Source organism: Phocoena phocoena, chromosome 1 (assembly GCF_963924675.1).
Source record: "Phocoena phocoena chromosome 1, mPhoPho1.1, whole genome shotgun sequence".
NCBI lineage: Eukaryota > Metazoa > Chordata > Mammalia > Artiodactyla > Phocoenidae > Phocoena > Phocoena phocoena.
In genome coordinates this window covers 96,724,329-96,748,589 of record NC_089219.1, presented here as the reverse complement: position 1 = coordinate 96,748,589, position 24,261 = coordinate 96,724,329, and the positions used below count along the sequence as shown (strand labels likewise).

Genomic DNA, 24,261 nt, shown 5'->3' with positions numbered 1-24,261 from the left:
ATGATGGAAGAGTGTGCGTTGGTGCCTTGAAGCTGTGTAATCTGGAGTCTCAACGTGGGGAAAGCTTCCTCTGTTTGTGTCTCTAATCTCTAGCTCTAAGATGCAAGTGAATCTAAGAAGGAAGAGACTTTTAGGGGATCAGTCCCTCAAAAGGATGGGGCAACCATTATCTTATTCCAGAGAGTTCCAGCAACTGCATCCTATCCTCCCGTGTCAGAATCCAGCACATCATTTCCCTAGGTCTTTGCCCTTTGTCATATTGAGCTCTTAATTGGCTCAACCCATCACATTGCTAGATATAAAGGCTACAATCCCTAGACTAAGTAGGTCTCTGGCTGGGGTACGTAGCCTCAGGCAAGACAGGCAGGGTACAAGAATATAGAGCCCACTCCCTCACCCAGCTCCCTACAGGCTGGCTTTTTAGGAGGACTAAGAAACTGATACATGATCCCAATTTACTTTTTCCTTATCTTCCATCTCTCAGATAGGAAACCCTAGAGGAGAAGCTTAAGGGCCAGAGGAAGCCACCAAGGAGGAGACGGCAGAAAGATGGGGAGTGGAGCCAGTGCTGAGGACAAAGAACTGGCCAAGAGGTCCAAAGAGCTAGAAAAGAAGCTGCAGGAGGATGCTGACAAGGAAGCCAAGACCGTCAAGCTGCTATTGCTGGGTGAGCGAGATGGGAAGATGGGCCAGAGAAGGAGAAGGTACTGCTCCTTCCTGCTTATCCTGGATGGTAGGTGGGTTCTAGCCCACTGTGTGGGGAGGAGGGATGGAAGGTCATTTTTCCTCTCCCCATCCAGTCTCAGGATAGGGGATCAGGAGCTCTAGGGCTGAGCACAGCCACCCCAATGAGATGCAGAATGCCAAAGTTACTCTGGAACTGTTCTGCTCTTCCTTGAACCAGGAATAGTGTGTGAGGGCCAGGATGCACCCACCCATCTCCAAATTTAACGAAACCTAACACCTAACAACTCAGCAAATATCATGAACTCTGGGCTTGCAGACACTTACTGAATCTACAAAGAGAAACTCTGAGTCAAGAACTCCGAAGACAGTGGACTCAGGAGTCCTACCATATAATCAGTGTCATGTAGTGCCAAGGATAGGCCTAATGGTTCTCAGCAAGTATACTGGTTCCTTCTCCTTGCTTTCAGTAAAAAAATTTGTAAAAATATTAGAAGTGGGGAGCCCTGAGTGGGGATGAATGGAGTCTTCAGAGAAGTCCTTTCCTGGCTTTCTATTCAGCAGCTGCCTCTAAAGCCCCTGCCAGATGGGAGGCTCAGCAGCTTGATGAGCTCCTAAGCAGATCACAGGTTTGTGCTGAAAAAAGAAAAGCACCTCAGTCGGTCAGAAATTGATCATGGCTGTAAACAGAGCCAAAACAATAGAGTTTGGGACACCTGGCTTAGGAAGAAACCCCAATGGTAGTACAGAGGTAGGCAAGCTGGAGCAGGTGGGATCTTTATAGCAGAAGACTGGCTGGCTGGGCTGGGTTTCCAAACCCATGAGGAGCCTGGGAACTAGAGCCCCAAACTAAGGCACCTCCTTTCCCTCAGCCGATCTGTGGCATGGCCCTAAGGACACACTAAGGAGCACATCTCTCTAAGCAGACTCCAAGGAGCCCAGGAGGCTACAGAGGGGAAAGAGATGGCAAGGCCCCTGAGAGATCTTTTAAGCCTAAGCAGCTTTCTTCTATATTCAGGGTAAGAAGCTTAGAGGGACCAAGCACAGGATAAGTGGAGGGGGGGGGGGTTGGTTTAAGGCATCAGGGATAGTATAGAGTGGGGGAGAGAGCTGAAGGGTATGCGGGTCTTTGATAGAGGGAGAGTGGGGTGTGAATGAGGATCTAAGAACATTTTAGTCAATAATGGAAACAGTAAGATAACGAAAAAATAGTATTTCAGTGAGGTGATCCAGCTTCCTCCAATCTCACCCCAAGATCACTCTCCTGAGTAAAAATAGAGTAGAAATGTGTTAAAGGAGTTCCCCTGAATCTATCAGTGGTTCTCAACGAGATCTTGTACATCTCCACCCCCACCCCAAGACACTTGGAAATGTCGGGAACATTTTTGGTCGTCACAGCTGGAAGACTGGAGTGCTATTGGCCTCTGCCAGGAGTGCTGCTAAACACCCTACAATGCACAGGACAGCCCTCCACAGAAAGAACCATCCAGCCCAAAGTGTCAATAATGCAGAGGTTGAGAAACTCTCCTCTAATTCCAGATCAAATGGCCTGAGCTCAAAGCTGGCAGAAATTGGGGCAGTAATCATCCCTATGTGTTCTCCCCTAACAAGGCTCCCAGGCGAGCAGTGGCTTAGACTTCTCACGGGCCATCTACTGGAGGGTTGGGGAGAGCCGGTGGAAATCTGAAGCATAAGCATTTCTCCCTGCAGGTGCTGGGGAGTCAGGAAAGAGCACTATCGTCAAACAGATGAAGTGAGTAGGAACAAAGCCCCAAAGGACTGAGGTAGGGTGAAGACGTCAGTAGAGCCAGTGGAAGCATGGAGGATAAAGGGCTCTTTATCTGGGTTCTTAAGGAACCCAGATGTAAAGGATATAAAGGATCTTATTCCCAATGTCCCTCATCTGCATGCCCCGTGTCCCTCACTCTCCACTTCGGGACAGCAGTAAGAATAGAGAGATTGGGTTTTTATGACCCTTTAAATCCTCCCAGAGTCCCAATCCCTTAGGTCTGGTTACTCAGGTCCAACGAAGGGCTGGGTGTCTCCTCCTTGCAGGATCATTCATCAGGATGGCTATTCACCAGAAGAATGCCTGGAGTACAAGGCCATCATCTATGGGAATGTGCTACAGTCCATCCTGGCTATCATCCGGGCCATGCCCACGCTGGGCATTGACTTTGCTGAAGCAAGCTGTGTGGTACGTGGTTAACGCTATGTGGTTAAGGGTGGGAGGAAAGGCTAATGAGGAGAACAGGCCAGTGGCCAACGAGCTATGAGGAAACATGGGTCAGAAAAAAGTTTATGTAGCTAAAATCCCATTTGCTGAGCTTTAAATCTTTTTACTTCAGTCCTAGCAAAGCATGCAATTCCTACCTTTATAATAAATGTTCATTAAAAAAAAAAATCTGCTCTCAGCTTCCTCTGCCTTTTGGTCTTATTTTACCATTTAAATTGTTCCCCTCAGGTTCTCTGCCCTGCCTGTGGAACTTTTATAAGGCAAATTCCTAGTTCCAGTTATTGTCCTTTTCCTAGATTTGAATCATTGAAAAAACAAAGGTGATAGGTTCCTGTCTATCATCTTGTCCATTTCATGATCAATCTGGTCTTTAAACTTCCAATCTCCCTGCAGCAGAGCACCCACATTTTGCGGCAGGACACTCACTTTTGGACTAAGGATGGAAGATGGAAACACCACAGAGGAAGCCCCTGGGACCTCTGTTATCGACTAGATATCCCAGGACTGGATATATTGCCACCCTCTGCATCTCAGAAGCACCCTCAAAAATTAATCAGTGTTTATTTTAGAATCTTTGCTGGACACCATCTCCACCTTAGGCTTTGGTTGCAATGCAAAATGCTTTCCTTTCAGCAGAATTCCCAAAAGCCTCCCAGAAAGCCATTACTCCCGTGTAATTCTCATCCTGGTTTCTGCCTTACAGGATGATGGGCGACAGCTCAACAACCTGGCTGACTCCATTGAGGAGGGCACTATGCCTCCCGAGCTGGTGGAGGTCATCAAGAAGTTGTGGAAGGATAGTGGGGTGCAAGCCTGCTTTGACAGAGCTGCAGAGTACCAGCTCAATGACTCGGCATCCTAGTAAGACTCTGACTGGGGAGGGGGTGGGATGAGGCATCAGCAACCTTCTAGGAGAAATCACAGCCAGCTGAAAATTTTAGGCACTGACAGCTGGAGACCCAAGGACTGAATTCAGGCTGCATGCCTGTCTTATTAGGCTTGAGCAGTGTTTTACTATGCTTTGAATTTAATGCCTTTACATTGGGACATTTGCCACAGTTCCCACCACTCTGTATTGCTTTACACTGGTTCACTGCAGCCTACAAAGCTGAAGACTCAAAATTCAAAACAGAGGTGCTCTGTTTAACAGCCCTCAGCCCCTGCCTTCTTAAATCAAACACGTAGCCTCTCCTTTCAGAATCATGAACACTAATACAGCCCTGCAGTTCTGCCACGCATTCTCCTAGGAGGCATGATTCATCATGGCCCTCTCAGGGCTGAAATTTCTAGCTGGCAACACAGGCTGTACTTAAGCCACTAGCCTAAAATGAAAATCTCCTTCACCCACAGCATCTTATGTCAAGGTGCCAGGGCACAGGACACAAACTGCCAGGGCAAACCAAAGAAAGTTGGTCAGGGATTAGAGAGTACCAGCTATGCAAAGTTGGTCCCCAAAAGATAAGGTACGCAGAGTTTATCAATCCTACCTCAAACAGCATGATATCATAGATGGGCATGAGCTTCAGAGGCAAACAGACCTGGGTTTAGCCTGTTTTATCACCTAATGTTATAATAAAGTTATCATTTACTATCCCTGGAGTACTCACTCACAGGCCTAGGCAATGCTCAGTGCATTAGGTACACCTTTCCAATTACTCTGCACAATATGCCTTTATGGTAGATAGTATTTTTTATTAGTCCTATTTATAGATGGAAAACCTGAGGTTCAGAGAAGAAAATTAACTTGCCCAAAGTCATATAGATAAATGGCAGAGGCTGGATTGAAATCCAGGTCTATTTGTCCACAAAGTTGAATGTTTTTTACAATATACCACAATGCCTCTTGTCCTGGACAAGTTATTTAACTCTTCTGGATTTTTCCTTCATCTGTATAATGGGATATGAAACTTGAAGGTTTATGAGGTTAAATGAGAATTTAAATGTGAAAATGTCTGGCATATACTTAATTTGCCCTCCCTCTTTCTCTCAGTCCTCTCACTTCACATCTGCCTTTTTTTTTTTACTTTTTAATGGTAACTATCAAACAAATACAAAAGCAGAATAATACAATCAATCACCTGGCTTCAACTGTTACCAACCGATGGCCACTCTTGTTTCATTTTATCTCCATTCCCCACTGGAATATTTTGAAGTGAACTCCAGATATATCATTTCATCCTAAAAATTTCACTGTTATCTCTAAAAAATAAAAGATTCTTTAAAAAAAAAAGAATCACAACATAATCATCACATCTAAATACTTAATAATTCCTTAATGTCATCAAATATCCAAGTCAGTGTTCATTCAATTTTCCCCAATTATCTCAAATATTTTCCCTTCAACTTGATTCAGGATATAAACAAGGTCCATGCACTGCACTGGTTCACATCTCATATATTTCTAAAATCTCTTTTAATCTACTCCTGCTTCTTGATGGAATTTTGGCACCCATTTAAACCACCAAGTCTCATTCAAGGGTCTAGAAAACCTTGTGGTCAGGTGAAACACAAGGAAAAGTTATCTGACTTGACTTAAATGGGACAGAACCTCTGCCCCAAATGGGCTTGTCCCTCAGCCCATCCCACACTTCCTTTTGTAAGGACACAAGAGGGTGTGAAGGAAAGACTCCTATATTTAACAATATGAATTCTAGGCTGGTTCTATCACTAAGTTAGCTATATGCCTTTGGGTAAAACCCTTCACCTTTCTTGACTTTGGCTGTGGAAAATTTAATATTATCAATGCCAATCACTTTTTTCCAGCTACCTGAATCAATTAGACCGAATTACAGCCCCTGACTACCTCCCTAATGAGCAAGATGTGCTACGATCCAGAGTCAAAACCACAGGCATCATTGAGACCAAGTTTTCTGTCAAAGACTTGAACTTCAGGTGAGTACACGGTTCCCTGGGAGCATGTCAGATACCCAAAAAGGGACATAGGTATGCTTCTTGGCTTTCACAAAAGCCCAGTTTGACTTCCTCCTACTTCTCCTCCTTTCCTTTCCACTTCCCATCTTACTGCTAACTGGCCCCGAAGTTGCCACCTCTGTGGGGTAAACACCAAGTGCATGTGGGTCACACATTAGGTATACGTTTGAAAACAGGTGTTTCTTCTCTCAGGATGTTTGATGTGGGAGGGCAGAGATCAGAGAGAAAGAAGTGGATCCACTGCTTTGAGGGAGTCACCTGCATCATTTTCTGTGCAGCCCTCAGTGCCTATGATATGGTGCTGGTGGAAGATGACGAAGTGGTGAGTGACCTTTGCACCAAGCAGCTTTGATAGATAATTCCCCTGTGACCTTTCCTCTAAACTTTGTGTCACTCCATTACCCCAACTTGGGTGATTTCAGCTAACACTAATAGTCTTGCAGTCTTCTAGCAGACCAATGTCTCAAGCAAATAATTCTAAGAAAACCTCTTCTTCTGCAGGTTCTAGGTTAGCACTTTAGAGCTCCAGATTTACTGAGAGCTTGGTCTCCAATTAGACATCCAAGTATTACTTGGGACATCAAAAATCTCATAAGAGAAACTGAGTATTAAAGGGATAAGTGATCATTAACTTCACAATGCAAAGGAGTTACTTAGTAGTCTCCCAGGCTGCCTATGGAAGTAAAGGATAGGAGATGAAAATGATAGAGCAGAAAGAACAACGTACGATGTGTATCTTTATGCAACATGATAGAGGGGTTGCATACTAACCTCACTTGGAAGCCTAAATATATACTCAGTGTCAACAGGACTACAGAGAGACTGGCAAACCAGTTTTCTCCCATGCCACTTAAACTGGCAGCTGGAGAACTACCTGAGGGTGGTTTTCTTGAGCCTGTGGAGTTTTACAAGACAGGAGCTCTGCAGGAACAGTGTCAGCCCATCCAGGTACCTTCCAAGTTTCAGACAGGGCATGTCAAAGGCCACCGATGGAAAAATTGGAAAACGCCAATTTTACATATGCATCTGCTCTATAAACGGAAGCCCACAGTTTACTGATAGAAGACAAAGCTTCTATCCTTCTATTCCCTGATCCAGTTCTTCTCCCTTCTCCTTAGTAGTTCAGGTTCACATTAGAGCACTCTGAATATCTTCTAGCCAAGTCTTAGAGGGCCATTCATTTTCCAAGATCTCTTCCATCTTTAACCTTGAAGTCTAGAAGGCCTTAAAGGGTTTTTATAGGAGTATTAGCAATGAGAAAAGGCTACTAATTAGTTTTATTAGGTGAAAAGATTGAGCCCAAGTCAGCTAATAGCACACTTCAAGACCCTAAAGGTCTACTCCCTAACAATAGGCTGGTTTGGGGCACTAGGTAACCTCTGGACTCTGCAGATTACAGCACTACTTTTCACTCATTGAAAGTGGCAATCAGAGAAGAAAATAAGGCAGAAGTGCTTGTGCTGTGGCACTGGGAAATTCTTTAGCCCTTACCACTTGGCACAAGGGCCAAATAGTCCCTATTATGTTCCTGCCTGAACTGAGATCTTGGACTTTATAACAGAAGCCTATCAAAATCATCCTGGAGATGTATGTGGACATGTTAACTTGGGCCCAGTTTCAACCCTGAATCAGCAGCCCTTAAGGATATCAAAATCCTAAGCTGTGCCCTGGTTGCCAAAGATCTGCATAACATTTACTGTACACCTATACACCACCTACTGTCATGGACACTATACATACATGATCTCATCTAACCTTCATAATAATCCTGATAGGGAAACTGAGACTCAGAAAAGCTCAGGACTTTCCCCAAAATCATACAGTTGTGATATAAAGAGGATTAGAAGGAAGTCAGATCTCTTTGGCTCTACTCTACCACACTAAAAAAGAGAAAAGCTGTTCCCCATCTTTCCTTTTACATTTGGAACACTGGTTTCTTCAAGGGGAGCAAGAACAGGAAGTAGACAGATATCCCATAAGCCCAACCTGATATCTCTGATGGTGTTTCCTCCTAATAGAATCGTATGCATGAGTCACTGCACCTGTTCAACAGTATATGCAACCACAAGTTCTTTGCGGCTACTTCCATTGTCCTCTTTCTCAACAAGAAGGACCTCTTTGAGGAAAAAATCAAGAAAGTCCCTCTCAGCATTTGTTTTCCAGAGTATGATGGTAAGTGCCAGGGGCTGGAGACAATTCTTTCATAGTAATGACAGGTGGCTGCCTCATTTCCTATACCAAGGAGACATAAAGGAACTTGTCTTTAAGGAGTAGTAAGTGAAACTCCTCTACTTTGCCAAGTTGATGATCCCTTATCCCTTTAATATTCAGTTCCTCTTATGAGCTTTATAATGTCCAAGTGATATTTGGATGTCTAACCCAAGAAAGTTGAGCATTCAGTTAGAGGTTTAAATTCAGATGTCTCCAGAATAGAGCAGACATTAGATTCAGGAGACCCACCGACTTGTTCAGATGGTAACTGCCAGAAACCAAGGGTGGAGACATAGAGACACCTCTCTCCTCAATTTCTTTGCTCAACTCAAGTGGGAAACACTGGAGTGCAATAAAGGAGAGGGCCCTCCCTCTAAAAATAGGCCCCCAACTGCAGCTGTCTAATACAACATTTCGAGGATCAAGTGAGTCACTTAAAAAGTGAGCAACTAAGAAGGGTTAATTTATCCCACTTCTTCACTATTTTTCTGGAAAACCAGGGAACAACTCTTACGAGGATGCAGGGAATTATATCAAGAGTCAATTCCTTGACCTCAACATGAGAAAAGATGTCAAAGAAATCTACAGTCACATGACCTGTGCCACAGACACCCAGAATGTCAAATTTGTATTTGATGCAGTTACAGATATTATCATCAAAGAAAACCTCAAGGACTGTGGACTCTTCTAATTCTCACCATTCCTCAAGTATACGTTCTATAAACAGGTTCAGAATCTGGGTAATTTCAAGCAGAAAATTTTAGGTCAATATACCATGACAAGAATACATCCATTCTCCCTTGGAGATGGAGTAGGTATGATTGCAATTGTGTCTCATACGTTCTTTTAAAAGTGGGATAGCTAGTACAGTTTAAAGAATGCAAGGCCAGGAGTCAGAAGACCCAGGTTCCAGTACTGGTTCTGCAACTTACTACAAAAATGTAAATATTTCATTTCTCTAAGCCTTGAGTTCCTCATCTATAAAATGAAGATAACTTCTCTATACTACTTCACAGGGTTATTCTAATGATCACAAACATAACTGAAGGAGGGGAAGGCACATAAAAGCTGTGTGGTTAGTGACAGAAAGAAATCCTATATAAAAGCTCCCATCTATGAAATTCAACACCAGGTTTTTAGATGAATTATCCCAAACAAAAAAGCAAACCTTCCCTGCAGTCTGCAAAAAAACTAATTAAAAACAGAACCTCACTAAACCTACCACCCCTTTTTACTAACAGACCTTTATGTGCCTTAGCTCAGAGACCTGAATCACCAGATAGAAGATGTGAGTTTCTTAGTTTCTAAGGTACACATCCAGAAAGGCTTTTTTTTTTTTTTTTGGTCGCTCACACTGTTTGCAGGATCTTAGTTCTCCGACCAGGGATTGAACCCCGGCCCTCGGCAGTGAAAGCTCAGAGTCTTAACCACTGGACCTCCAGGGGATTCCCAAAAATGATTTTTATTAAGCACAGATTATCCCTCTGCTCCCAAACTGCCAAAAAGACTGTGTTCCCTATATCTCTGTAAGTATAGGGATACTTATCCCTGTAAGTAACTTTATCAGCTATACAAGACACGTTCTGAATAAACTTGGAGGACAGAACACACTCCCACTTGGAGTATTAATGATTTTATTGCTGCCACTTCTCTATCACAGAATTTAGAATAAGTGAGCAATCCTAAAATCCTTGTTTCAACCACTACATGTTTCAGGAGAACAAAAAAGGCAGCTGATTTTGCTTTAGGCACCGAAAATCTTCGCAGTTGGGTCCATGAGATGCCTGGCTGAAAACAACATCTGCCCAAACAGGCCAACAATTAAATTATTCCCTGAACTCCTTTGGGGGGAAACAAAGCTTGTATTTATCTTGACAGGAGGTGGTGAAGTCAAGTATAGATTTAGCATTTACAACTACTAGTGAGGAAAGCTCTGGGCATCCAAGATTTAGTATATAAAAGAAAGTGTCAATTAAAATGAATATCTGCTCCTTGCCAAAAATACACATTCACACTTAGGCTACTACTAGCAATATTGATACTAGAGAGCCATATGAGCTTGAAATACACTGAAGAATACATTTGCAGCTGTTAAAATTGGATTCATTTAATAGTCTTTCTGATTCCTTGAAGAGAAACCAACTTGGGAGAATTACCAGAAAAATAAGGAAAACTACTCTGCCCACTGCCGATTAAAAAACTTAAGCCGAAGAAAAAAATCTGGGTAAGACTTCTTGCATCCAAGCACTGTTCAGGGACTATACTAAAGGGCACGCTCCAAAGATTAACCTCTTTGCTTTAACTCAACATATAGGGGCTCTGAGTCTTTTTTTTTTTTTTTTTGGTATCATAGATCCCTCTGGCAGTCTGATGAAACCTATGGACCTCTTCTCAGAGTATTTAAAAATGCATAAAATAAAACTCAGAGAATTACAAAGGAAACCAACATACTGAACCCAGTTTTACCTTTGGAGTTCTGAAGACCCAGGTTAAGAATCTTTGCTATAGCTATGATCTTATCTATTCAGGGCCCAGATGTAACTTTTCCCATTTATTCTACCTTCAAGTAGGGTAGCCCCACCTACCCCCAAATCATGCCAGATTATTTGCTTCTTTTATTCACTTTTCCTTGATCTTTGACTCTAGGCAGGAATTGGCTATGGGCCAAACTGTAAAAGCCCAACCCAGGCTCCTCGGTTATTAATGTTCATATAGAACCTGCCCTACAGTACTAGCATGAAAACAAAGCCAGTGGGACAGGTCTTCTGGTAGAACAATCTCTAGCAGAATAAAACACGGCTGTATTTTAGTTTTCTTTTGCTCTGGTAGACATCCCAACTTTTAACTGGTTTATAAACAAATTCACACAAGCCACCCTATATGCACTTTGCAAAAAGGTTACCTTTGAGGCTGGATGGGGAAGTAGCAGTACTTAGAAGCAACACTTCTACAGCTGCTTTACTGAAGTTAGGATGTGGTTATTCATCTTACAATATTTTGTAAGCTAAAACTCTTCTGGTGAGTCTACACAGAATAAAAAACAGCGGGCCTTGGTCATCCATTCTCTTGTTCCTCAGAACAAAGTCAAAACAATTTCCTGAAGCTCTTAGCCAACACTGGGATGTTCTCTGAGTAAAGGTAAGAGGACTTCAAATGTTCTGGATAAGCTTCAAAAAAAAGGCATTAATCCTTACCGCAGCTTTACTGTTTGTCAGGCCCAGAGATGGTTCCCAAACCTCATACTATTAGAGACAACTCCACTGGTACTTCTCCTACCCAACTGGCTTATTTTTATCTCATGGACATTTTGATTGTGTGGATGAAAAGTTCTCTTTGCATAAAACAGCTGTTAGAAAGCTTAAAACCAAAATTATGCCATATACTCACTCTGCTGTCTATATCTGTCTTCTTTTGCTTCATTTTAAATTTACACTATATTGTTGAATTTTATATCATCAGAAATTGTTTTTTCATAACAAGATAGGTCAGAAACTAATACTCAACCCTATTTTTACATACTGCAATCTTAGTTCTTAAAACGATGAAGCTAGAAGAAACTTAAAATATTCCAGGTCCACTAGCAATTTACAGATAAGTAACTGAGGCCAAGGGAGGTGGAGAGTCTTCATCAAGATCACACTGCTAGGAAGTAGCAGAACTAGAACTCCAAAACAGGTCTTCTGAATCGAAAGCCAGTGGTCTTTCTATATGCACCGTAATACCAACAGCCCACCATACACTATAACATCAAAGTCAATTTTTTCATTCTCCTAAGCTCCTTCCCAAACAAATCCTTGGTCATTTTTAAATTATGCCATCTCTAAATCATAGATATTTAACAAAATCATCTCCACACTAAATACAAATTGGTCTCAAAATGGAATGTGAAATCAGCATAAAACAGTAAAAGTATAAATAGCTTTGTTTAAGGTATAATTTTCTGTTCTTAGAGGGCAGAGACTGTAACACACTTCCCTTGCATTGCATGATTAGACATTGATGAAAGTAAGCCAAATGTAAATTAAGTTCCATTTCATATAAATCTGATGACAGTTGCTTTTGTTTTCTTATAAAAATATGATTGACTCAAAAGGACAAATACAGTATGATTCCACTTATATGAAGTACCTAAAGTAGTCAAATTTATAAAGACAGAAAGTAGAATGGAAATGGGGAATTATTATTTAATAGGTATGGTTTCAGTTTGGGAAGATGAGAGAAGTTCTGGAGATGAATGGTGGTGATGTATAATGATGTGAATGTACTTAGTACTACTGAACTATACACTTAAAAATAATTAAAATGGCAAATTTTATGTTATGTATATTTTAACACAATAAAAAATGGAAAAAATATAATTGGAAATGTGCTTTTATGTTTCTGTCAATTAAAGGAGGAATAAAAGCAGCACAAAAATTCAGTCTAACTATAAAAGACACATTTACTTGTAACAGTTCTTACTCTGATAAAAAAAAATCACGTACCCCAAATAGTCCAAATCTGGGTGGCCCCATCCCCAAGGTGAAAAATAACAGCATTCAAAAACCACTCTATACTTGGAGATGTGCCGTAGACCAAAGTGTGCCGGCCATGCTGGGTGGAGAAGGTGGTGAAGGGTGAAGAGCTCTTACCTCCCACTTCCCTCTCTACCCGGCACAGCCCCTGGAGCACAGATTCCAGCAGGACTTCAGTGTTGGGCCAGGGACTGCAAGTGTGCCAGAGCCTCTGGTGATCCTGCTAGGTAAACGCGTGAAGACATCTCTGTGAGGTCAAACAGATATACTGCAGACTGCAGGAACTTTTCTTTCCTTTGGTCATGGAAAAGTAAGCACCAGTTTGAATAGAAAATAAAGAACTGGATTTAAATGCAAAACAAAGACCTTTTCACCCTGCTTCGCAAAATATAGGGTAATTTGTAGTTGAACTTCACTTCAGGTTTTCGAAATGAATATGGGAAAAGTGATGCTGAGAAAAGACAACCAGCTACAATGAATACATTTGTTGGTATTGTCTTAGGTTACCTTTTTTGCAGTGGAGTACAATCTTGAGTATCATAAAGAGTATTTACAAAACACTTTTAAATGTGTTATTTCTATTTGATCAGAATCATAGAATATCACAGCTAGAAGAAATAATTTAGTCTGTCTTTAGATGAGGGATATAAGACTGAAAGACTTCATAGCTAGCTGGAAGCAGGGAAAAGACCAGAACCCAGCACATCAAGCAACTCTCCAACCTCATAAGAGGCTGAGGACCTTCATCTTACATAAGCAAGAAAAAACAGGTAATTTCTTACGATTTGTTATGTCTACTGGGATTTTCTCTTACATATAAACAAGCCTCTCGGTAAAAATGTTTGGATAACCCAAAGGAATATGGCTGGGGGGTGGGGGTAGAGGGTAAGAAGACAGGATAAACCAGGTTGTACAGAACTTAATATGCCAGCTGTCAAAGATCTCACAGCTTAGTGAACGCTAACACACTGAGATGGTGTACCCCAGAAGTATGTTTACTAATATTTGATTATTTCTACTACCATGTTGATTCCCACTAGATTTCAGGAAGGGAGAACATATACCACTGGGCATACAAAGATTTTATATTATATTTGACTCCTCAATCATTCCCCTTACCTACCCCTTCCCAAACCCTCTCAAGAAGACTTTCATTCTATAGCTAGCTTTGCTCTTTTATCTACCAACTGTAAATGAATATTCATGTTATCACACATAGTTACCTTTGTCATAGGATTTTATCTTTACTTTGGTATATCTTTCAATTTTCACTGAATAAATAAATGGAGTGAAATAAACAAAAGTTTGGAAACCCCAAGTTTCTTGTTTTGCCTTAATTTTCTATAAAAACGAAATACTCTGTCTAAAATGTAGGAATGTTCTTTGACCAAACAGTCCTCATACTAATTTTCTGGGTGAAAGGCACTTTAAGTCATGTAGGTGCTTTATACTTAATGGCAAATAAAAAATAACTTAGTCATTCACTAGTGATTTTGATGTTGTCTACTATTTGGGTTGATCTTTAATATAAGGTCTATTCAGTTGTCCTCAAATATTGGCCCAGGTTAGCTGCATCAGAACCACCTGAGGAATTTATTTTAAAAATACATATTCCCAGGACCTGGCTCAGACATTTTAATTGAGTAGAGTTTAGCCAGAGAATCTGTATGTTAATCTTGCACCTCAGGTATCTACTGCTGCATAATATTCCATATTATCTCTTATTCCTGAGAGACTTGAGTAAAGCCAGGTGTAGGCCTGACATAGTATCAGAAAATAACGATCCTGCCCTGATTTGTTCTGAAATATGCTTTCCTCAGCAGAAGTAACTCATAAAAGGTTATGAGAAAACTGGGGAATGGGGATTTAAAACCTAAACAGAGGTAAAGGAACAAGGATCTTGACCATCCTGGAACTTAGTTCTCCAGTACGCCTCACTTAAATCTTTTACTTTCTAATAGTTCATAGTAAGAGCAACTTTCAGTTCCAGGCCTCTAAGCAGCCTGGTTTTCTCTTGTGTTTGGTGGCCATAAAGTTATACGGAGAGCTGTGGCTGGTCCAGGTCAGATCTCTGATTTGTACTTTGAAGTCTAAACTGGAACACAAAAATTACCTGGCAGTACTTGGAAACTGAGATAATTTTGTTCTTAAAGTCAGTGTCACATATGAAAGATTTCACAGGTAATATCAGTGAGTAGAGGGCTATTGTTTTTTGAACATCTAGAAGGGGAAAAAATCAAAGACAGGTTTTTAATTGGATAAGAGACTAACTTTCCCTTATATGTAACTGCCAATACAGCAAGGAGCTCTGCAACAGGAAACTCCAGAACTATGCTAAGCAAATGGATAAATATAAAAAGTAACTAGTCAGGTCAGGCAAGCTATGCCCAAAGAAAGCCACAGCTACAAATCAGAGAACAGTGGCCAGGATATAAGAATAACAGGTGGGCAAATAAATTAGAAGAACCAGCAGTTATTCCTAAATACTCCATAATGTGCATATAATAAAACACAAATATAATACATAAGAGAATAAAAAATAAACGAGGGAAGAAAACAGCTTTTAAAAATTTGGTCCATCTATTCTTAGAATGTAGCACCTTGTGAAAAATAACAACCCATCAGTATGATACACTGAACTAGAGGTTTAGAATTCAAACTGTCCACGGTGAAAAAGACATTTCAAGATCTACTTACGAATAACTGTAAAAATTCTTGGAATTTTCATGCCAGGAGGTGAAATCTATTGCAAGGCTGAAATTATAAGGTTAGGGAAGACTGGCCATTAAGGAGCAGAATACTTCCTCTCTACATAGAGCCTAATGGATGGCAATTCTACAGCCCAGAGTTTTAATCAGGTGGGGAAGATGTGACTGTCAACAAAATAAAGGTACTGTTACAATCCTTCCTGCTAGTGTCTGTTTACTGTTCGTTATTTGTTAAAATTTAATTTTCTTAGATGTGCTGATTTCTTAAGTGGTCCAAAGACTGGGCACCTAAATTCTGAAACATGATCCATCACAAATCTCCAGTATTCTCCACCAAAAAGACACAGGCAATTTTTCACTTCTTTGATTACAAACATCAATCCTTTTTCTCCAGGCTAATAGATATGAGGTTTCATTCCCACATTCTGGCTCTGCTGTAAGAAAAGACCTTTTAATTCAAAATATTGATACAATAGTGATTTGTAAGGCTGATGATCAGAATCACCTTCTTAAAATTACAGAATGCCAGTCCACCAGCCAAGAGTCAATCTCTGAGATGGTTCCAGGTGATTTTGACTTAAGGCATATTTGAAAACCACTGACTGAAACTGTGTCCCTGTGTCCTTAAGGAATGTGCATGTTGATAAATTATTTGGCATGGGGGGGGTAGGAGGTGATCCTCATGTAAACACAGGACAAATGTAAATGGTATAGAGGCAAATTTGTGGAAAACTACTGTTTTTCATTGACAGAAGGGCTAAAAAATTAACATATCAGACAGACATATTCAAATGAAAATACAAAATGCATTTCAAAGTATTAATTTTTTTGGATTATCCCTTATTTTGTGTTATCAACGCATTCCCATTGGCCCAGACTATAGAAAGACTACAGTTAAACCAACATTCTACCAGTTCTCATTTCCAGATGATCCTATATCACACAATACAATAAGGAAAAGATATATTCAAAATGAACAAGAACTATCCCTATTTACATTGTGGGCACAAGTCAATCACCAATTGAAGCTGATAATTTTCTTTCTTTTAGATCCAGTTTTGCCAATCCTAAAAAAAAAAAAAACTGTTAGATAATACGGTTATACCATCTGTATAGTTGTATTTTTCCCATGAAAGAAAAAAAAAAACTACCAATAAAGGCACTGAAGTGCTGTGGCTTGCTTTCTGAACCAGCTTTGATGACCACCAACCTTTTTTTTTTTAAAACTAGTGAAAGGTCACATCAAAAGATGAAATAGAATCCAATCCAAAAAGATCGGACCCCAAAAGGCACTACTCAAACTACTGATTTGGAATGCTCAAAATGCATTCTCTTCATTTGCCTTCCCCTAATGGACCATTCAATATTTAATGACATTTGCTGTACATTGTACAAAAGGACCTGCAGGCTGAGGTAAATAGAGCTCTCCACACAACCAAAATGTAAATCTGGAAAATGAGTTTTGACTGCATATCACTAACACAGGTATGACATAACACGCTCAGTCAGGCCAAGATTCAACAATACTATTACACCAAAAGACTAACACCTTCAGGGAACCCTTCTACCTAAACCCATTCTCAGACAAAGGCTTAAGCACACAGCAGGGGCAAAAAACAACAGAAGAAAATACTTCCAGAAAGGACTAGTTACAAACAGGAACAAACCTGGACTCTTTACTCACCATTTTAATACTGCTGCCAACTATAACAGATTAAAATCTGTACACACAACAAAGTGGAAAAAAAGTCCCCAAATCAATAGTTTCAGCAAAAGAAGGTACTGACTAAGGATTACTACAATGAACATTGCTACAATAAAAACAATGGCAAACAGGGATTTGGCACCACGTTTACAAAGTAAAGGCATGCACTGTTAATACACTTTAGATGTTTCCCAACAGAAAAAGCCAATGGAAGATGGAAAACAAGGGGCATCTTTTACAGAACTCCCTATGACTGAGACGGACAAGCAAGAATTGAAGTGGTCAATTTAGCAGATGTGTAGCAGCAAAGTCACTGGTTCTGTTTGGAATTTAGCAATTTGCATTTCTAACTGGCAGCTGCCCTGGGTGCGTCTGTATCCAAGAAGCTGACTTTATCATACTACATCAGCATTTATCTAGTAATTTGGTTATCAGCATAAACCAGGTTGACCTTCAACCATAAGCTTAAAAAAAGAGCTGGAATCTTACTACAGAATTCTTCAATGTAATTACCATTTAGAAACCATAATGGTACTTTGAACAGGAATAGTAACATAAATTTCATCCAAAAAAGCTATAATTAGAGCCCCAATAATTGTAAAGAATTAAGTAATTATGGAAATATTATATTCTGACCATACCAAGAGTTAAAAACAAAGAGTTCCTACTAAGAGGAAAATTTTCAAGATGATCTGGTCACATCATGTGCATAGTTAAGACTGTTTGTGTTTTAATAAAGATTCTTTTACAAAGAAATAAAATTTAGTGAAGTTATTCTTCCCTTGATTAAAAAAAATAAACAACAAAAAACAACTTAAAAAATGAACTACTGGTGGTTTGTCGAGAAGGAAAAAAAAAAGAGTAAGCTACATATTGAAGTTCTGGAATGCAGCACCTCAACTTGACATCTGCCCTAAACATCTGAGATTGTGAAATCCAAGTGATGTCTTCATGATCAAATCATACTTTACAGCTGTTCCAATTCCAATGTCTGACTTTAGCATCTCATGTCAATTAAGAGTTCCCTAATACAGAAGATTGTGCTAAAGAGTACTAAGATTCTGCATGCCGCTGCCATTCCCTGGTCCCGTTCATGCTTGCAGCTGCCCAATGAGACAGCAAAAGAAGTCTGGTCTCAACACTCCACACTGTAATAACTAGGAAAGAAGAACATTTGTAATTAGAAAAAGTTTACAAAGTCAAGAGACATCAGTACAGCACTATAATTAAACTGTTCAAAGTTTTACCTTCTATTTAACATCCACACTCTTCAATAAAGTCCACATTCCTTTAAGTTGTTTTTAATGATGACATCTGTAACAGCATCAAAAACAAACTGCACATTCTTGGTGTCTGTGGCACAGGTGAAGTGGGTGTAGATCTCCTTGGTATCTTTTCTTCTGTTCAGATCTTCAAACTGGCACTGAATGTAAGCAGCTGCTTCTTCATATGTATTGGAACCTGAGGCAGACACCCAATATTCTCAGTTCAAATTAAAACAGCTGCTTGGACTCAACTAAGTCAGGCCATCACAATTTACTTACGGAGAGAGGAAATATAACACAATTGAAATAAACAGATTTCTATTTTTCTATAATCATTACATGTTTCTTGAGTGCAGAATCTCATTATAAGTAAAATAAAATTATCACAAAGATCCAGGAAAACAAAACTTTAAGTTTCTTTCCCTTTTATTTAGACTTTTTAGCTAAAAAATCTAGAAAGCATAAAAGGAAACTAGGGAAGTAGGAAGATGCATTTCTAGAAGAACATAACTGTTTAAAAGGTCAGAGAGCTTGTGCTCCTTGGAGTGGTGCTGAAATAAACAATTCAAAAGGGGAAGTCATGCTTCTTTTCAAAATCATTGCAATTTTAACGGAGCTTACTTAGCCTCAGAGCCTTAGGGAAATAGTTTAAATAACCAAAGGTAAACCAGTAGATGCAAAAGGGAAAGGGGCCTGAACTGTATAGTTTAAATGGTGAATTTTATGGTATGTGAATTATACCCTAATAAATCTGTTATTTCTTCAAAGAGGGGGACCCAAAGTTAAACCCTATTTCAACAACATTGGTAATTAACACTCTTAATCGCCTGCTTCCTACACAATCTTATCTACTTGTGACTCTTCAGAACAGCCTTAGAAACTGTCTGTAGAGCCAGGGAAACTCAACAAAGACAGCATACACAGTTATTCCTGTGAACTAGGGGCTATTTTCAGTGACATTAAGCATGACAAAAATATATCAACAAGTAAGTATATAAAGACAACTAAATAACAAAGAAAAGCTTAAAGAAATGACTATTATTTAAACAGACTTTTTAAAGAACAGAAGGAAGATAGCTTGGTAGGTGCTTGAAATAGATTCACTGAGATGTGCAGAACCTCTGCAAATTAAAGGAGACAGATGTTTGAAACACGTAACACCAGATTTTTGTCTGGTAGGAACAGACATTGATACTTGGGAAATCAGGACTGTGAGAATCCTTAAGAATGAAGTCAATGGAAGAGAGGCTTGGAAGTTCACCCTACCCCCCGCCACCCAAAAATGGACATGATATTGAGGACTCTTTGCTATGTGTGAAGATTCCCAGCTGAAACATTAATGTCAATCCTTTACTTGTCTTAAGTAAGATTGTTCTCCCATTCTAAAACTTGGATACTTTCCATCAACTTACCCAACTCTCACCTCCCTCCTCCCTCTGAACAGATGACGACATTTCCAAATTCCCTAAGAAAACAGAGGCCACGGGGCTTTAAACTACATCTCAACTTTTTAGCCCACCACCTCACTTAAAAAGTTATCTATATCTGCACTTATTTGTATCTTTGGTCTTAGAGATGTCTTCCTTTTGATTCAAAATTCAACTGCTCTATCTATACTTTTTTTTTTAAGTTGAAGTGAAATTCACAAAGCATGCAATAAGTTTACAATACAGTGGCATTTAGTGCAGTCACATGCTATACAATCACCACCTCTCTCTAGTTTCAAACTTTTCCACCACCCCAGAAAAACACCCCATTCCCATTAAGTAATCATTCCTCATTCCCCTTGTGCCAATTTCCTAATAACCAACAACCAAACTGCTTTCTGTCTCTATGGATTTGCCTATTTGGGATACATCATATAAAAGGAATCACACAAACGTAACCTATTCTGTTTCACTTCTTCCATTTAGTATAAAGTTTATAGGGTTCATCAAAGTTGTGGCATTATCAGTACTTTGTTCCTTCTTATAGCTAAATAATACTCCATTGTACAGATATACCAATTTGTTTATCCATTCATCCTACCTAGACTTTTGCTTCCTTCTTTCCCCACCTGCTTACAAATCTTGCTCCATCAATTACATCCACTTTTTGTAACTTCTCTTTTGCTGTAGGATCTTACCTCTAAGCTCATAAACATTTAAAGATCTCTCCTTCCCCTGTAATCTAAGCTGCTCAAGAGGAGGCTACACTTGTCTTCATTTCTTCACTTCCCACTCAGTAACTCACTGGTCCTGGCTCTGCTCTCATCATTCCACTGATAATGCTCTCTATAACAGTCAATGATCTCCTGACTGCTAACTCCAGAGGCCATTTTTTCAAAATGTATTTGCTTACCTGCATATGACATTGTTGACCACTCCTCACTATTTAAACTCTCCTCTTAGTTTTTGATACTTTGGCTTTCCAGATTCTTCTCTTTGTATCCTATACAAACCTTTCTTTTTCTCCTGCCAATAGAGGCTGGTATTCACTCTCACTCTGTTCTTTTCTCTCCTCATTCTATATCATCACTCTAGGTCATCTCATCCATTTCCATGTTGTATTTACACATGATCCCAAATCAATATCTGTTACTAACCTGTAACCTCCCCCCAAGCTCCAAGGCCACATATATAACTATCTGTTAGATATCTCCATCAGGATGTTCCATAGATACTTCAAAACCAACATTCCTAAATATGAATTCAGATCACAGTACTGACACCCAATTAATACAGAACTCTGAGAGTACCTTTGACTTGTCCCACTTCCTTACCCTAGCTACACCCTTTCACCTTACTATATAAAGCATTTACAGTGTCTGCTCAGCTAACAAGAGGTCCCCTTTCCTAGAAATACTCAATTCTGATCTAAAGGTCATAGTGATACAGCTCTGGCACTCATGTTTGTGTCCCTAACCTCATCTGATTGAACTAAGGGTTTCTGCCTGACTTAACCCTGGCCAGAATCTCTCTCTTTTAGGAATCTGAACCTTGGGCCAAACAATCCCAGTCTAGCCTGGTCTTTTAAATGGAGGAGATCTAGAAACTGTGGCAGGGCCATCTTTTATCACATAAACTAAGCAGCAGAGAAAGTTGGTAAGGAAAGAGAGAATAGAGAGACACAGAGAAGAGAGAACAGAGATGGGGAAAGAAGTGCTCCCAGGGTTCTTGACAGTGCTTGCAGGGTTCCTAATTCTAATTGCATTCTTGAGAACTGTCTGCATTCTTGTCCTTGACTTCTATGATATATCCCTGTATCTTCATCAAAAGTTTCTATTTGCATCCTAAGAGAGTCCTCACTAATTCAACTCCCCTACTATCTATCTTTATTGACATCTATCACATTATCTTTCTAAATCAGTTTCTACTACATCATGTACCCCAATGAATATCCTTCAATAGCTCACCACTGTCTCAGCATGGGATACAATGCCCTCCACAAGCATCCTTGCCCACTTCTCCAACCACTCTTCCCCACCACTTTAAGCTCCATCAATACCAAATTCCTCCTAGGTTTCAGAACAAATCATGTCATTTTTAACTCCATATTTTCATATATGCTGTTTCCCCTTCCTAAAATGTTTTTATTCCCCCGTCTGCCTGATGATTTACAGTTCATCCTCTTACTATCTTACTCCAAGTGTCATTTCCTCTAGAAAAAGACTACACTGATCCCACTGAGGTAACCCCTTCTTCTGCTCTTCTATTAATGAACATTTTACACTAAAATGAAATTCTTCAAGTGTGTCTCTCTCTACAACTAATGTCAGTTTCTTGAGTGTAGTAACTGCACCTTATTCTTGTATTTTGTGAATATATTTATACAAAATTTTGATTTTTATCATTCTTTATTTGCCTCAGAAAATGAAGAAGACAAGGATTAATCTCCAAAATTTACAAGCAGCTCATGCAGCTCAATAACAAAAAAACAAACAACCCAGTCCAAAAATGGGCAGAAGATCTAAACAGATATTTCTCCAAAGAAGATATACAGACTGCCAACAAACACATGAAAGAATGCTCAACATCATTAATCATTAGAGAAATGCAAATCAAAACTACAATGAGATATCATCTCACACCAGTCAGAATGGCCATCATCAAAAAATCTAGAAACAATAAATGCTGGAGAGGGTGTGGAGAAAAGGGAACACTCTTGCACTGCTGGTGGGAATGTGAATTGGTACAGCCACTATGGAGAACAGTATGGAGGTTCCTTAAAAAACTACAAATAGAACTACCATATGACCCAGCAATCCCACTACTGGGCATATACCCTGAGAAAACCATAATTCAAAAAGAGTCACGTACCAAAATGTTCATTGCAGCTCTATTTACAATAGCCCGGAGATGGAAACAACCTAAGTGCCCATCATCGGATGAATGGATAAAGAAGATGCGGCACATATATACAATGGAATATTACTCAGCCATAAAAAGAAAGAAAATTGAGCTATTTGTAATGAGGTGGATAGACCTAGAGTCTGTCATACAGAGTGAAGTAAGTCAGAAATATATATGCTAACACATATATATGGAATTTAAGGGAAAAAAATGTCGTGAAGAACCTAGGGGTAAGACAGGAATAAAGACACAGACCTACTAGAGAATGGACTTGAGGATATGGGGAGGGGGAAGGGTAAGCTGTGACAAAGTGAGAAAGAGGCATGGACATATATACACTACCAAATATAAGGTAGATAGCTAGTCGGAAGCAGCCGCATAGCACAGGGAGATCAGCTCGGTGCTTTGTGACCGCCTGGAGGGGTGGGATAGGGAGTGTGGGAGGGAGGGAGACGCAAGAGGGAAGAGATATGGGAACATATGTATATATATAACTGATTCACTTTGTTATAAAGCAGAAAGTAACACACCATTGTAAAGCAATTATACTCTAATAAAGATGTAAAAAAAAAATGAGGAGGACAGAAATATAAAATAAACACAGTAAACTCAATTATGTCTGGAATAACACTTTAGACTTAAGGGGTCTTAATCACATGCTTAATGTTGATACCACTACCAGTGAACACTCTCCATAAGGAGATACACACAATGTTCAAAACAAAAGACAGCTGTAGGAAGGTCACTACAGTTTTGACTCAAGATGTATACCTCTGACAAAATCTTTCATGATCCCTTACCTGTGTATTCTGGATAACAGATAGTTAATGGACTCCTCTTTATTTTTTCCTCAAAAAGATCTTTCTTGTTGAGGAACAGAATGATCGAAGTGTCTGTAAACCATTTGTTGTTACAAATGCTGTCAAACAGTTTCATGCTTTCATGCATTCGGTTCTAAAAAAGAAACAAAGGATGATAGGTCAGTAGCAAAAAAGTAAAAGTAGATTAACTGTTAATGAACAACAGACCAAAAAGGTTTTGTTTTCTTTTTTGGGCGTGCTACAAGGCATGCAGGATCTTGGTTCCCCGACCAGGGACTGAACCTATGCCCCCTGCAGTGGAAGCACAGAGTCCTAACCACTGGGCTGCCAGGGAAGTCCCAGACCAAGAAGTTTTAAAAGTGCTGATGGGCAATCATGAAAAGAAGTCAGACACTGATACAAAAGCTGAGTCAGTCCTCATTTTTATAATTCTTAGAGGTTGAGAGGTGGGAATAAGGACTGGCTAACAAGAGGACTTAATCCTGCCCACATACTCAATGTGCTGTCCTATCTCGTAAGTTTAAGAGGGCATGGATCAATATTTTGAAAAATCTAATCATACTGACAAGGAGAAAAACTAAGGATTTTAAGTTTTGGTTCAATGAGTAAATGGATGAACAAAGTCTTCCTAAGAGCTATTTTCTGTTTCCTGCCTGCATTAGACAGGCCTTTTATTTACCAGAAGCTCCAACATACCATCTCCTCATCCTCAGCCAGAACGAGGTCATAATCACTGAGGGCCACGCAGAAGATAATTGCTGTCACTCCCTCAAAACAGTGAATCCACTTTTTTCGTTCTGATCTTTGGCCACCTACATCAAACATCCTGGGTTAGGGTAAAGAAAGCACAATTTC

At 39.8% G+C, this 24,261-nt stretch overlaps 2 protein-coding genes across 2 annotated transcripts in view; one reads left to right on the top strand and one right to left on the bottom strand.

The window, feature by feature from the left end:
* The first annotated feature begins 384 nt into the window (after positions 1-384).
* GNAT2 (G protein subunit alpha transducin 2) lies at positions 385-9,174 on the top strand. The gene is made up of 8 exons (XM_065879426.1): positions 385-667; positions 2,395-2,437; positions 2,740-2,881; positions 3,624-3,781; positions 5,684-5,812; positions 6,044-6,173; positions 7,870-8,023; positions 8,563-9,174. Exons 1-8 carry the CDS (start codon positions 550-552, stop codon positions 8,751-8,753), a joined length of 1,065 nt encoding a protein of 354 aa, XP_065735498.1. The 5' UTR covers positions 385-549; the 3' UTR covers positions 8,754-9,174.
* A 7,754-nt stretch (positions 9,175-16,928) lies between these two features.
* The window catches only part of GNAI3 (G protein subunit alpha i3), a 38,941-nt gene continuing 31,608 nt past the window's right edge, over positions 16,929-24,261 (bottom strand). Inside the window, exons 6-9 of the mRNA XM_065877376.1 lie at positions 24,103-24,232; positions 23,386-23,539; positions 18,237-18,450; positions 16,929-18,146 (exon numbers count right to left, since the gene is read on the bottom strand). Of these exons, the coding sequence (XP_065733448.1) occupies positions 18,260-18,450; positions 23,386-23,539; positions 24,103-24,232 (475 nt within the window). The 3' untranslated portion in view covers positions 16,929-18,146; positions 18,237-18,259. The remainder of the gene's footprint in view (positions 18,147-18,236; positions 18,451-23,385; positions 23,540-24,102; positions 24,233-24,261) is intronic.

Excerpts from the sequence above, each read along its gene's own strand:
- GNAT2 (XM_065879426.1), top strand. The coding sequence starts at position 550 with ATGGGGAGTGGAGCCAGTGCTGAGGACAAAGAACTGGCCAAGAGGTCC. Across the intron at positions 6,174-7,869 it reads TGGTGGAAGATGACGAAGTG|AATCGTATGCATGAGTCACT; the intron begins GTGAGTGACCTT and ends TCCTCCTAATAG. Across the intron at positions 8,024-8,562 it reads TTGTTTTCCAGAGTATGATG|GGAACAACTCTTACGAGGAT; the intron begins GTAAGTGCCAGG and ends CTGGAAAACCAG.